Raw genomic sequence first — 12,950 nt, forward strand, 5'->3', positions numbered from 1 at the left:
GCAGCCTCGGAGTCCCTCCTTCTCCCATCCGTCTGTCACCACCTCCAGGCAGCCTGTGCGGCTTTCCCCGGGCCGCCTGCCACCGCGGGGGACAGAAGCTCAGCGGGCGGGCGGGTGGGCTGGGCTCCGGATGACGAGGGCCCTGGCTGCGGAGAGGGGGCCCGGCCGGGGCGGGGGGCGGGGGGCGGGCGCGGCGGCGGCGGCGGCGGCGGCGGGAGGAGCGCGGGGCGCGCGCGCCGGCGGCGGCCGCCCAGAGTCGGGGCCGCGCGCCCAGCCTGAGCCCGCCCCGCCGCCGAGCGTCACGGAACCTGCTTGAAATGCAGCCGAGGAGCCCGGGCGGGCGGCAGCGGCGGCGGCGGCGGCGGCGGGGGCAGCGGCAGCCCCGGCGCCGCGGCAAGGACTCGGAGGAGTGAGCGCGGCGGCGGCGGCGGTGCGGGGGCGCGGGGCGCGGCGGCCGGAGCCCGGGGCCCGCCATGGGCCGCCCCGAGCGGGGCGCGCTCCGGCCGCTGGCGCCGCTGCTGCTGCTGCTGCTGCTGCTGCTGCTGCGGCTCCAGCATCCCGCGGCGGCGGCGGCGGCGGCCGACCCCCCGCGCGGCGGCCAAGGTGCGTGCGGCCCGCAGCGGCCCGGCTCTGCGCCCCCCGAGCCGCCAACAAAGCGCGCCCCGGGCCTGGCGGGCTTCCCCGAACCCGGCTCCCCGCCCCCCGGCTCCGGGCACCTGCTCCCGGGGGGAGGGGCGCAGTGCGGGCCCAGCCGGCGGGGAACTTAGCGGGGGGTGTGCCGAGCGGCTGCGGGGGCGCCGGGAGCATCCCGCCGTTGGGGAGCCGCGGACCCCGCGCCCGCCTGACAATGCGTTTCCGGGGACCCCCGCGCGCCGCCTCCGCCTTAGAGGCGGCTTTGGGGAGGGGGGGATGTGCCCTCGGCGCCCAGGGCGTGTGTCCCGCCGTGCTCGTGCCCCCCCCCGGGAGCGGTGCCCGCGCGTATGTCGGGGCCGTGTGTGCGGGTGTCGGAGAGGAGCGGTGACACCGATTGTGTGTGTCCTCGCCGCGCCATCCCCGGGAGCCCTGACCTGGATCTCGGGGATCCCAGACCCCCGCGCTCGCGCGCTCCGGGGTGCCCCCCCTTTCTGCTCCGCCGCAGTGGGCCCCTCTCACACCCCGCGCCCCCTCTCTCCCCGCGCAGAGCCGGCCAAGGAGTGCGAGGAGAACCAGTTCCGGTGCCGGAACGAGCGCTGCATCCCCTCGGTGTGGAGATGCGACGAAGACGACGACTGTTCGGACAACAGCGACGAGGACGACTGCCGTGAGTGACCGCGGGAGGGCGGCGGGGGAGGGGCGCGCCCGGCGCACGTGGCTGCGGCCGCCGCGGGCCACCTGCGCGCCGCGCGCGGCCCGAGCCTGACGCCGGGCAGGACGCGGGCGCACCACGCCCCGGGCCCGCCGGAACCGGGGGCGGGGACGCCGCGCTTCCTGCCAGGGTCGTGGCGGACCCTGCGCGGCCCCGCGGAGCGCCAGCGTGGCCCCAAGCCCCACGCTGCCCGGGGCCTAGCCCGCGCGCAGTTTCCTGCGCGTTTTTTTTGTGAATGAATGGGCTCCCCAGGGGCCCTGATTGGCTGGGCGAGGACCACCCCATAAGTCCCCGTGGCCCGAGCGGCCAATAGGGGAACCCGCGGGTGTGTAGTTTTAGGGCGCCCTGACGCAGGGGCCCTGGGCGCCTTGACCGCACCCCACCCCCACCCCGCCCCTCCCCGGGCACACCCTCAGCGCGCACCTCGTGGTCTGTAAGTTAGGGACCGCCGGCCTTGCTGATTTTCTGCCTAGTCACGGTGCATACCTTTTGCTGCCACCCTGGTGAACGGACCCGTGCTCCCCTGCCAGCTCGCTGGGCATGAGTCATGGGGCCCTCCGGGAAGGGAAGCTAAGGGAGCTAAGCCGGGAGGAAGTTTGCCCTCTGGAAGGGACTTGAGGTCTCCAGACCTCCTTGGTCCCTGGCCCTGTGCAGGGGCGCAGACCTCCTTGGCTGAGCCCGGAAGGGTGACCGACCGCCTTGGAAGTTGTTGCCGCGCACGTGGTTTCAGCTATGGGGTGCGGGGGCGGGCTCCTAAGCGAGGCTGGCAGTTGAGGTGGAAGGAGCGTAATTCCAAGAACAGAAAAATTGGAATGAAGTTGTAGAAGCACAGATGTAGGAAGCCATCATTCCTTCTTGACCAGGCACTGGGACACGCTGGACACACACACACACACACACACACACACACACACAAACACACACACACAAACACACACACATCCCCACAGAGTGAGCATGGCCCTGACCTTTCAGTTTGTGTTGCTGGGGCCTCGAACCCAGTGGTGATGAGGTGACCACTGGGGTGGGAATTGAACTCACAGCCCTGAGTCCTGACCGCTCTCCCTGGTCCTCTAAGTGTTGTGTTTTGTTAAATGGGGCTTTCCAGACAGCCTCTGATTCCATCGCTTACACAGAGCTCAAAGTTGACTCCCACTTGGACACCTCTTTCCCTCCTGCCTCAGTTTCTCCACCAGAACACACGGGCTAAAGATCCCTACTCGGGTTTTAATGGCCAGTCGCAGGTGGTGCTGGGCTGCCCTGTGCATCTGATCAAGCTCCTTCTGAGAGGGCAGAAGGATTGGATTTTGTGCCGCTGATGGAGTGAAAGTAGCTGAGCTGGGCCACTGTGGATGTGGGTCTCCCTGGGTCCCAGTGTCTCCCCGACTCTTCAGAGCAGAGGGCTCGAGAGAGTTGACTGTGCAGCACACAAGGTTTTCTTGGTCTCAAGTTTGAAAGGACCCAGGCTGGGAGACGTGGACCAGTTGGCCCAGGGTCACATTGCCGTGGCCGGACCATGGCAGGGGGCGTGTCTCTCGATGGGCAGTGTGCTGTAGGAAGAGCAGTGGGCTCCCCTGGGAGCTGGCGCCCCCCCCCCCCCCCACTGTTGGACCTGTCCCCTTGGGCTTCATGCCCTCATCTGGCCGGCTGGCGAGGTGGCCTCGTGTGGCGGGGTGACCCCAGGGGAGACTGGGGATGGCCAGTCTGGGTTCTATTTGGTTCTGAGCCGAGAGGGCATGGACATAGGCCACGTGGAGGCCTGGAGGGAGAAGGTGAGGCTGTGGGGTGAACCCCAGGGTCAGTTGTGCATGCCTGATGCTTGTGAGCTTGTGTCCGTGCTGCCGTGCGGGAATGACTCCCTGTGGTGCGGGATTCGCATGGAGGGAACAGGTACAGCCGGCTGCTCAGAGAAGGGAGCGCTGCGTGCTGACACACCCCGTGGTCTTAGAGTGGGACCCCGGGGTGTCAGAGAGAAGCCCTGAAGGATGAGGCTGAGGTGCTGGGCGGCCACAAGGCAGATGTTTGCACCTGCTCTGGCCTCACCCCTTCCTTCCCTTTCTAGGACTTCCCCCATCCCACTCTAGGCCACCCGCCCAAACTGAATTTCTTTCTCTCTCTCCCCTGCTGAGGCCTGACTTGGCCCCGCCCTATGCTTCCATCCCCAGGGGTCCTGTGGGCCTCACTGCTGTTCTGCTCAGGGCCTTGGGATGGGGGCCGCATTTTGTACGTGAAACCAGTGTGGGATTAGGCCCCCCGCAAAGGGCCGGCTGTGGCTCTGTGAATGCCGAGAGGCTGATGGAGGGTCGGAGAGACAGCACGGAGCGTGCAGCTAACCCCGTTTAGTCCCTCGCACTGCGTTATGGTTCCCTGAGTACTGCTAGAAGTAGCAGGAGTAAGCCAGAGCACAACTGGGTGTGACCCAACACCCCTCCACCTCCACCCCGAACTCCTGCTAAGAAATAAACAACTGAGAGGTTCATGGAGGCAGCTTTTATTTCGAGTGAGCCAGGAAGGCTTCCAGGAAGAGGAGACAGCTGAGCCAGGTCTTAAAAGATAGTAAAGATACTATTGCCATTTATTTCCAAGTAGGCGATAGGCTCCCCACACTATAGAAAGAGGAAACTGGGGTTCCAAGAGGTGCAAGGACTCCCCCCCAACTCGCCTCTCTTCCGAGCTGGGACTTGAACTCAAAGCCCGGCCCCAGTGGGTGGTTCCTGGTCCGGGAGACGGAGCTGGCGGGACAGGGAAGGGAGAGGCCCCTGGGCTTCAGTTCCAGCGCGAGGCCTTCAAAGTGGAGGAAGGGTCTGGAGGATGGAGGCCAGCCCAGACAGCCCCGGGGGTCCGGCCACAGGAAGTGGGCTGGGATCCCGCCTGTGGGCCTGGGTCACGTAGGCAGGGGCCCTCCCTCGGCCTTGTTATCCTGCCGCTCCGCTCCTCGGTGTCTGAGGCCGACCCTGGTTCTGATCTCAGGCCAGCCCTCTGCTCCCAGCAACAACAATGGCCCTCGGCGAGCACTTGGCAGGAGCCAGGCTTGCGCTGAGGTGGTGTGGGCGGCACGGCATGTCCGGAGAGCCCGAGCAGGGGGCCCGGCTGACGAAGTTCCTGCCTCGGCCCCGACTCGCAGAGGCTCCGAGCGGTGGGCCGGCCGAAGGGTGGGTGGTGTTTCAGTGTCTTGGCTGGGGGTCAGTGCAGGGAGCAGGCGGGTGCTGGTGAGGTGCTCGGTGCCTCACCCCTGCAGCTCCCTCAGCCGCTCTGCTGCCCCAGGCCCACACCTCAGCCAGTTTAGTAGAGAGGACGCGGCCCGGAGGCCTCCCTCCGTAGGCCGCTCGTGGGCAAGGCTGCAGGGGCCAGAGGCCTGTGGCGGGGAAGCCTCTGGGAAGCCGTTCAGGCCTGACCCCAGCTGCGCGCTGGCACCGCCGCCCATCTGTGATGCCATCGTATCGACCATGCCCACCCCCTGGCCCAGCCCAGCTTCATCTCCTGTGGATGGGGGGTCTGACCAGGCCGAGTCCCCGGGCTCAGTCTGCACAGCCTCTGGCCTGCAGTTCACTCCCCTCCCTTCCCGACCCTTCCCGCGAGCCCGGGGCCCGTTTGCAGTACCTGTCTCCAGCTCCCGCAGCTTCTCACCCCTGCTCTGCCTGCCTGCGTGCCTCTCTACGCCTCTACCTGGAGCCTCCTTTTGTTAGACTAGGTGCAGAGGCCTCCTGCAGGAAGTCTTCCCTGATTATCCCCCCTCCTTCTCCCCCCGCCAAGGCAGGACCCATGTTGACATTACAGTTCAGGGGGACTCTGAGTCCAGCACGTGGGGGCTCCTCTCCTGGCCGCCGGCTCTGGCTGAGTGACGTTGGGGAGCTCGTCTTTCCCACCCTGAGCCATGAGAGGTGGATGAGGGGGTGTGGTTGCTGCTGGGAGCTGGGGTGTCGGTGAGCCACTGCCATCTGGCTGTGCGGAGGGAGGAACTGGCTGAGGACTCTGCTTTCCCCAGGCTGTGGAACTGCAGGGAGGTTTCTCCGGGCCATTCAGTTCCCAGATGGGCCTGGAGGTGGAGAGAGGTGCCCAGGGAGGAAGGCGGGACCAGCGTGCTTGTCTGCGAGTGAGCGGCCTTGGGCTGGGGCGGAGGCCGTGCCCTACGGCTCTGCCCGACACCCGCCCTTGAACCCGAGCACACCCCCTTCCCTCCCTCCCAGGCCGCGTCTGTGCCTCGGCTGGCACACGGTGTCTTGGAGTTGGCCCCCTGGAGGCTGTGTTGGCTTTACTGGTTTTCCCTTGAAGAGGCTGCCCCGGGCAGGAGAGAGCCCAGGGGCTGCGGGCACGGAAGTGTGCCGACCCTTCACGGGGCCTGGCCACGGGCAAGCTCTCCTGGTCTGCCTAGCGGCCACCGTGGGGGGCCACTCTAGGGGGTTCTCTAGAGCCTGTTCCTGGAACCCCAGCTCCAAGCTTCTTTAGCAGACCTTCCCCTCGGAGGCTGGTACGTGCCGGTCCCCCAGCCTTGGCAGGCCTGGTGGAGAGCCCCCACCCACCACCTTATTCCCATTTTAGGAAGGATTTTTTTCTTTTGATGTGGGACTCGCCTGGCTGTGCTCAGGGTGGGGCTTGGGGGACCGTATGATGGGGTGCTGCGGATTAAACCTAGGTCGGCCGCGTGCAAGGCATGTAGTATTTCTCCAGCCCCTTATTGTTCCCATTTTAAAGACGAGAACACCAAGGCTCAAAGAGGACATGCGCCTTGCCTCTGGACCTGGCCTGTCTGCCCTGAGGCTTGGATTTCTCCTCCGCCTCGAGCTGGGCTCTCTCTGCCCCCTTGGCTGGGGGACATGGGGGAGTGTCAGGCCTGGCGCTGCCTTCCCAGGATTCAGGCTTCTGACTTGTGGGGCTGCTGCAGGCCGGTCTACCTCCTGTGGAGACTCTAAGGAGCCCAGCTAGGCCCCTTGTCCAGCCCTCCATGAGTTTGGCCTCCTGCCGTTCCCAGAGGCCTTTCTTAGCCACCGCCTTGGAGGGAGTGGTCACTCTCCAGTGGACAGGCCGGGAAACTGAGGACCCAGTGATCGGTGACCTCAGGGCGCGTCAACCCCACTGGCTCCTGGACCATCATTCCCCATTTTCAGTCCTTCCCCAGGAAAGCCCAAGAGCTTGTCCTCAAGGCTCCCCTAAGCGTGGACCCCATTTCTGTACCCCCAAGTGCTCCCAGCTCCGCACCACCTTTTCCTCTGCTTGGATCCCCGTAGCCCTCAGGACCCCCCAAAGCCCTGCTCCGGCCTCCTGGCAGGATGAAGCTGCTGGGGCGTCTCCTGCACCGGGCCCGGCTGCTGGCTGGTCAGCGTCTGAGCACGTGGGTGTGGCCGTGGGGTGCAGGCACCGTCCTGGCCAGAAGAGGCCTTGGGGCGGGGGAGTGTCCCCTGCTCTCTGAGAAGCTGGTAGAGGCACTTGGGAGGAGAGATTAGCCGGAAGGTCCGGGGCACGTCTGGACGTGGCGCCTCCCTTGGGGGCAACAGGGAGCTTTCCTGGTTGACCCCAGGGTCCCCTAAGGACTCCCAGTGAGCATCCCAGTCGCCCCAATGTGCTCCCCAAAAGAGCTCTTCCCCAAAGTGATCCCCAGTAGCCCCCAATGACCCCAGAGACCCCCAGAAACTCCCCCAGTGAGTACACAAGTGATTACTAGTAACCCTGATGACCCCTAGTCACCCCCAGAGAGTGCCCTGAGTGACCCCAGGGAGAACCCCTGGTGACCCCCAATGACCCCCCAGGGAGCACCCCTGGTGACTCCCAGTGACTCTCCCGGGAACACCCCAGTGAGCCTGTGACCCCCAGAGAGCACCCTCGGTGACCCCAATGACCCCCAGGGAGCACCCTCAGTGACCCCCAGTGACCCTTAGGGAGCACCCCGGTGATTCCCGCTGACCCCTCACCAGAGCACCCGTGGTGACCCCCAGTGGCCCTCAGGGAGCACCCTCGGTGACTCCCAGGGCCCCCCCAGGGAGCATCCCGGGTGACCCCAGTGAGAGCTGGCTGCCAGAAGCGCCCGGGGACCTGGCAGTCCCACCTCTCTGCGCAGCCTGCGGAGCTGGACGCCTCTTCCCTGCAGGCCCCGGAGGTGAAGACCCGTCACCCTGTCTGGGCCGGGAGCCCTCAGGGAGCCGTTCTCAGAACCACGATGACCCGGGTTCCCGGCATGGTTGAGCAGACGGGCGCCAGCACCCCTGCCCCCCGCCGTCCAGGGCCCGCCCTCCCCTCCCTGCTGAATCCGGGAACAGGCTCCGGGCCCTGCCCTGCTGGGCCTCGGGCAGGCTGCCAGCCCCGCTGCAGCGGAGGGTCCTGGTTTCGACCCTGCTGCCGCCCCGGCGTGAGGAGGAGAAGCGGCTTCACACACTGTCACCACAGCATTGGGGCCCCGCCCCTGCCCGCCCCTGCCCTGACCGCCGGGTGTCCTGCAGCCTCCTGGGCAGCGAGGCCGTCCACGTCAGGCACAGCTGGAGCTCTCGTCATGGCTACTCTGCCAGGCCCCGGGGGCGCAGGGGGGTCCTGGCCTCACCTGGCCCATGGCCACAGACTGCCCCCGACCCGTGCCCACATACACCGACCAGGGCACACGGCCCGAAGCTCTGCACCCCACCAGACTGGGCGTCCCTGCAGGGGCGCGTGGGAGCCCAGTGTAGCCGCGCTGGAGCCACCCCCACTCTCCTGCTCCCCGCCCTCCCCCGTGAAGTCCCGGGGGCAGCTCTGGAGTCACCCCCCTGGAGGGCAGGCAGGGAGCACTGTCCTGGGAGCGCCAAAGCTGGAACTCAGTGGGATTCGCTTGATGGAAACCACCTTTTGTCCTGTTGCCGTCGTTTCACCTTGTACTTGCCTCGGCCACCGCAGGAAGGCGAATTGGAAGGGTCCCCCCACCCCACCCCGTGTCCTCAGTCTCCCGCTCTCTCCCTTTCTCCTTTGCCCTCCCAGCCAGGTGACACCCTGGAGGCTGCGTTTTCCCTGAGCATCGGGCCCCCTCAACCCAGCCTCACGGGTGGATGGTCCCCAGATCTGTGCCACACAGCCCCAGGCCAGGAGAAGGGGTAGCCGTGTTCCAGCCCCAGGGACCCCACCCCGCCGCACCCCCCCACCCCCCTGAAGAGAACCACGGGGCAGAATTGGGATTCCTTCCCGAGCTCTTCTAGACTCTCCCCCACAGTCCTAGGGGGCCTGTCCTGCCTGTCCCGAGCCTGCTGTGTGCCCCAGTGGGAATAGTTCTCCCTCTCTGAACCCCCGCCCTGCCCCCTTGGGTCCTCACTCCCAGCACTGCAGCCCACGCTCCGAGCGAGTTCCTGCTCCCCGGAGCCAGGCTCAGGGCCAGGACTGACTGGCCTGGCCGGGGGTGGGGCCGATTTCCCAGCCAGGTCAGGCCTGCGGGGGTGTCCAGGGGCGTCTTGGCTCCACGGTTGACAGGTCCGGGCAGGAAGGCCCCCCGCCCCAGGGTGAGTGACCAGCTGGAGGCCCAGGGCTGACACAAGCCCCTGCCCCTCCTGCCTGCCCAGCTCCAGCTCCTGGACCCCGAGCCGCCATCTGCTGCCTCTTCCCCTCAGGGCCCCCCAGCCTGGCGCCCCAGCATGGGACGGGAGTGCGTGCTCTGGGAGGGCAGGCACCGCGCCGGAAGCGGGGGTAGAGGAGGTGTGGGGCCCAGGTGACCTCCTGCACTCACCCTCCGAGGCGACCAGCCGAGCCCAGGCCCCCACTGGGCGTTTGTGGCCGGGAACTAGTTGTGGCTGCAGCAGTGCCAGTGATCTCTGCTCCCAGCCTGTCCCCACCCTAGCCCCCTCCCCCCCAGCTGCCTGTCCCCACCCTAGCCCCCTCCCCCCTAGCTGCCTGTCCCCCAGCACAGCCCTGCCCTCATCCAGAGGCCCGAGGTTGATCCGCACCACGTGACCCAGCCTCAGGCCCCGCTCAGACACCCTCCACCCCTGCACCATTTCCCACCCCTGCACCATTCCCCACTCCTGCTCTGGGGTTCTTATTTTCCTCCAGGAACTGGGGTGTTCACAGGGATCTGCCTCAGCCAGGCCCAGGCAGGGGGCAGAGGCTGTGAAATGCAGCCCTGGAGGCCTGCCCTGAGACTTCCCCTGGGACCAGGCCTCTGCCTCCAAGCTGGCATTGGACCTGTGGCTCAGAGCTAGGGCAGAACCGGTTTCTTAGCAGAACCCGCGTGCTTGGGGCTGGACAGGGTTTATTAGCAGAACCCGCGTGCTCGGGGCTGGAACAGGGTTTATTAGCAGAACCCGCGTGCTCGGGGCTGGACAGGGTTTATTAGAAGAACCCGCATGCTCGGGGCTGGAACAGGGTTGATTATAGCAGAACCCGCGTGCTCGGGGCTGGACAGGGTTTATTAGCAGAACCCGCATGTGTGAGGTGTCATTTCCTGAAGTTTTGCTGTGTGACTAGGTCACTCTCTCCACGGAGCATCATCCGGTGCTGACTTCAGCTCTCTCGCCCGGGACACACCCTATCTCCGGCAGTCTCTTCCCCCACCTGCCTCTCGGGGTGCAGGGACTGTGCCCCCCCCACCTCTCATTGTCAGCCAGACCTGGGTTTCCACTTCCTAGTGGGCTGGGGGTTCCAGAGCCAACCCCTTGCCCCTTGCCCCCGACTCCATACCTGGTCACTTGGGGAATTAACGCTCCTGCCTGTGTTCTGGAATCTGGGTCCCCATTAGCCCCTGGGGTGTTGGGTCCCACCTGTGCCCTCCCGACTAGGAACTGGACCCCCTTAAGTGCCCCTCCAGGAGACCTTTCCCCTGTCCCCGCCTGTTCTGTGCTTTCTCACTGGAGCAAGGGCCTGAGCCCTACCCAGGTGATGTCCCTGGACCCTGTGACCTGAGCAGCACCTCCGGGACTTCAGTCCCGCCCCCTGGATGTCAGGGAGCCTCACCTGGTCACCAGCTGATGGTCTGTGCTGGGCCTGTCTCGGCTGTGCTCAGTCTCCCGCCAGACTGGGAAGGAGATGGGATTTGCCTGCGGAGCTGGCAACCCCCGGGACAGGCTTGGAACTGCAGGTTCCCGGGCGCCTTCCGGGGCTGGCTGAGCAGCAAGGAGGGCGCCTTGGCCCCAGCACCCCCAACCCTGCACCCACCTCTCTGAGAGGCTCCCCCGACACAGACAAGAGCGGGCGCTCCCCCAGCTTCCCCGGGGCCCGTCCACGCTCTGTTCCTTCCTAGCTGAGGGTCCCGGCGTGTTATCCCGCCTCTCTGAGCACTTGACTGTGAGATGAATCACCAGTAGCTTCTGCTTGGAGGGTTCTGGAGTTCATTTACTGGGAAGGGGGGAAGTGAGAAGCCCCGCTCGTCCCCGCAGCCGAGGTGGAGCAGGAGTGGGTGGGTCGCTCTCCCATCTGTCCTTCAGGGACCCCGCCCTGCGCTGGGCTGCACTTCTGGCGGGAAGGGCAGGAGATCCTTCCTGGGCCTTATTAGGAGATGTCCGGAGGCTGGTGGACCCCGGGAGGCATGGGAGCAGAGAGAGGTGGCACTGTATCTCACCCGGCCCAGCCCCTGGCCTGGGCCACAGCTGGCAGCGAGATAAGGGTGCTCGGTCCCTGACGGGGAGGCGGCGGGGCTTGACACGGAGCCAGTCGTCCATGCACCCTCCTGGGCCCCTGGCAGGCTCCCTGTCCCAGGTGTGGGCGGGGGCGGGCAGTGCCGTAGCCCCGGCACTGGCGGCCGTGCTGTCCTGGGGGAGCAGAGCTCCTTCAGCTGCTGCCTGTGCCTGCTGGCCGGGCCAGGGGTCAGCACAGGACACAGCCCCGCTGAGCAGGGCCACCTGCACCTCCAGGTCGGGGGGGAGGGGGAGGTGAGAGAGGAGGTCCCGCTGGTTCTGCCCCGACCCCACGCCCAGGCCTCTGGGCAGAGAGAGCTGTGCCTCTTAGGGCTGGGATAGCCTCTGCTCTGGGCCAGTGCAGCCTCTCACCCGCCTCCCAGCCCAGGACCACGCCCCACTGCCCCCAGCAGCCCTGGGTGGGAGGCGTGTGAAACTTCGGCTTGATTGCCTCCGCACATGGGAAGCTCACTCCCTGCACGGGGTCTTCCTTTAGAAACTCTGTCTTCCAGGCCCAGAGCTACCTGCTGGGGCTCTCGTGCTCCCCTGCCCCCCACTCCAGCTCTGCCTCAGAGCCTGTCGGACCCCCACCGTCACCATCTGTTCAGTGGTCCTTCTCGGCTGGCATCAGCTGACTCGCCGTGTGGCCCCGTGTGGCTCCTCCCCCAGCTCTGTTATGCCTCTTGGTTTGGTCTGTGGCTTGGGGACCACACCCAGGGATGCTGGGGAATAGCGTCGGACTGGCTCTGCACTCAGGCATCACTCCTAGCAGTGCCGGGGGGACCATATGGGATGCGGGGGTTGGAACCCGGGTCAGCCTTGCGCACGGCAAACGTCCTGCCCGCTGTCCTGTCGCTCCTGCCCCTCTATAATGCCTGCTGTAGCGCCCCTCCTGGAACCGGCAGGTCAGGACAGTTGGGACCTGGGGGTGACCGTGGCCTCCCTAGAGGCCCAGCAGTGCCGTGCGCTGCGTGACCTGTGGCCTGTCCTGCTGCCCTGGGACAGTGTGGCCATGGCCTGGGCCTTCAGTGCCCTCTGACCCGCCTCACCCCTGCATGTCCTTCCCTGGAAACCCCCCTCCCCCGGGTGGCCTGGACGCCTCTGCCTTGCACTGCCCACTTTGTCCTCCTCCCCCCACCCTCAGGGACAGCTGCTGAGGAGCCGGAGTCACGGCCCCCGGCAGCTCTGGGCCACTCCCCTTCTGCTGCACCGGACAGGGTGGGGTGTGTTCTCCAGAAGGGCCTTTTCGAGCTGGGCAAAAAGGGCAGAGACTAAAGCCAGACTGAGGACTGAGTACTCAGTACTCAGTAGTGAGTACTGAGCCCCTCAGGCCACTGGCGCCCCTTCCCTCAGGCTTGCTGGTCTAAGAGAAGCTAGATATCTTGCCCCTGGGTTCTGGGTGCTGAGCCCCACCTCCCAGGGCCTGGGGGTCCTATGGTGCCCGCAGACACAGCCCAGGACCCGTTCGGATCTTGCTCGACCCCTCCTGGCTCTGAGAGCGTCAGTCTGCGGCCTGGCGGACCCCCCCAGGCCCTGACCACCGTTCCCCGGGGCCTGCTGTGGCGACCCCTGACCGAGACAGGGTTTGGGAGAACCCCAAGTGGGCTTTCTGGCTGGGGTGCTGGTGTGGGCACCCGCCTGGCCTTTGTTCTGAGCATCCCTGAATGCTTGGCAGCTCTCCCTTGCCTCAGTTTCCCCGGCGTCTCCCCGGAATGTGCAGTGTGTCCCTGCTGGCCTCCCTGCTCCCCTGGGGAGGGCAGCTCTGGGGTCTGATTCTCACGTAAGAGGGGACCCTGGCTGGCCCCCAGCTGAGAACGCTGTGGCTCGCAGCCCTTGTCACACAAGGCCCCTGGGAACCAGCGTCTCATGGAGGTCACTGGCGGGAATGACGCCCCCCAACACATTTGTACAGATGGGGTCCCCGGGTCCCCAACCCCAGACAGTCTGTCTCTCACTGAGGTAGCGGGGGCGGGATTATGGGATGAGGCAGGTGGGTGGCTGTGCTGAGCAGGGGTGGTCCTGCTACGTCCGTCCATCAGTCAGCAGGG

The 12,950-nt window shown here is 66.4% G+C and overlaps 1 protein-coding gene across 11 annotated transcripts in view; it reads left to right on the plus strand.

Moving 5' to 3' along the window:
* Positions 1–304: 304 nt before the first annotated feature.
* The window catches only part of LRP8 (LDL receptor related protein 8), a 67,067-nt gene continuing 54,421 nt past the window's right edge, over positions 305–12,950 (plus strand). For 2 of the 11 annotated variants that reach the window (XM_055140764.1, XM_055140766.1), the window contains exons 1-2: positions 308–603; positions 1,181–1,300. In XM_055140764.1, coding sequence (XP_054996739.1) covers positions 474–603; positions 1,181–1,300 — 250 coding nt within the window. In that variant the 5' untranslated portion in view covers positions 308–473. Of the gene's footprint in view, positions 604–1,180; positions 1,301–12,950 lie in introns of all 11 variants that reach the window. The other 9 variants (XM_055140773.1, XM_055140772.1, XM_055140763.1 and 6 more) reach the window with 8 other exon arrangements.

Source organism: Sorex araneus, chromosome 5, assembly GCF_027595985.1.
Source record: "Sorex araneus isolate mSorAra2 chromosome 5, mSorAra2.pri, whole genome shotgun sequence".
Classification (NCBI taxonomy): domain Eukaryota; kingdom Metazoa; phylum Chordata; class Mammalia; order Eulipotyphla; family Soricidae; genus Sorex; species Sorex araneus.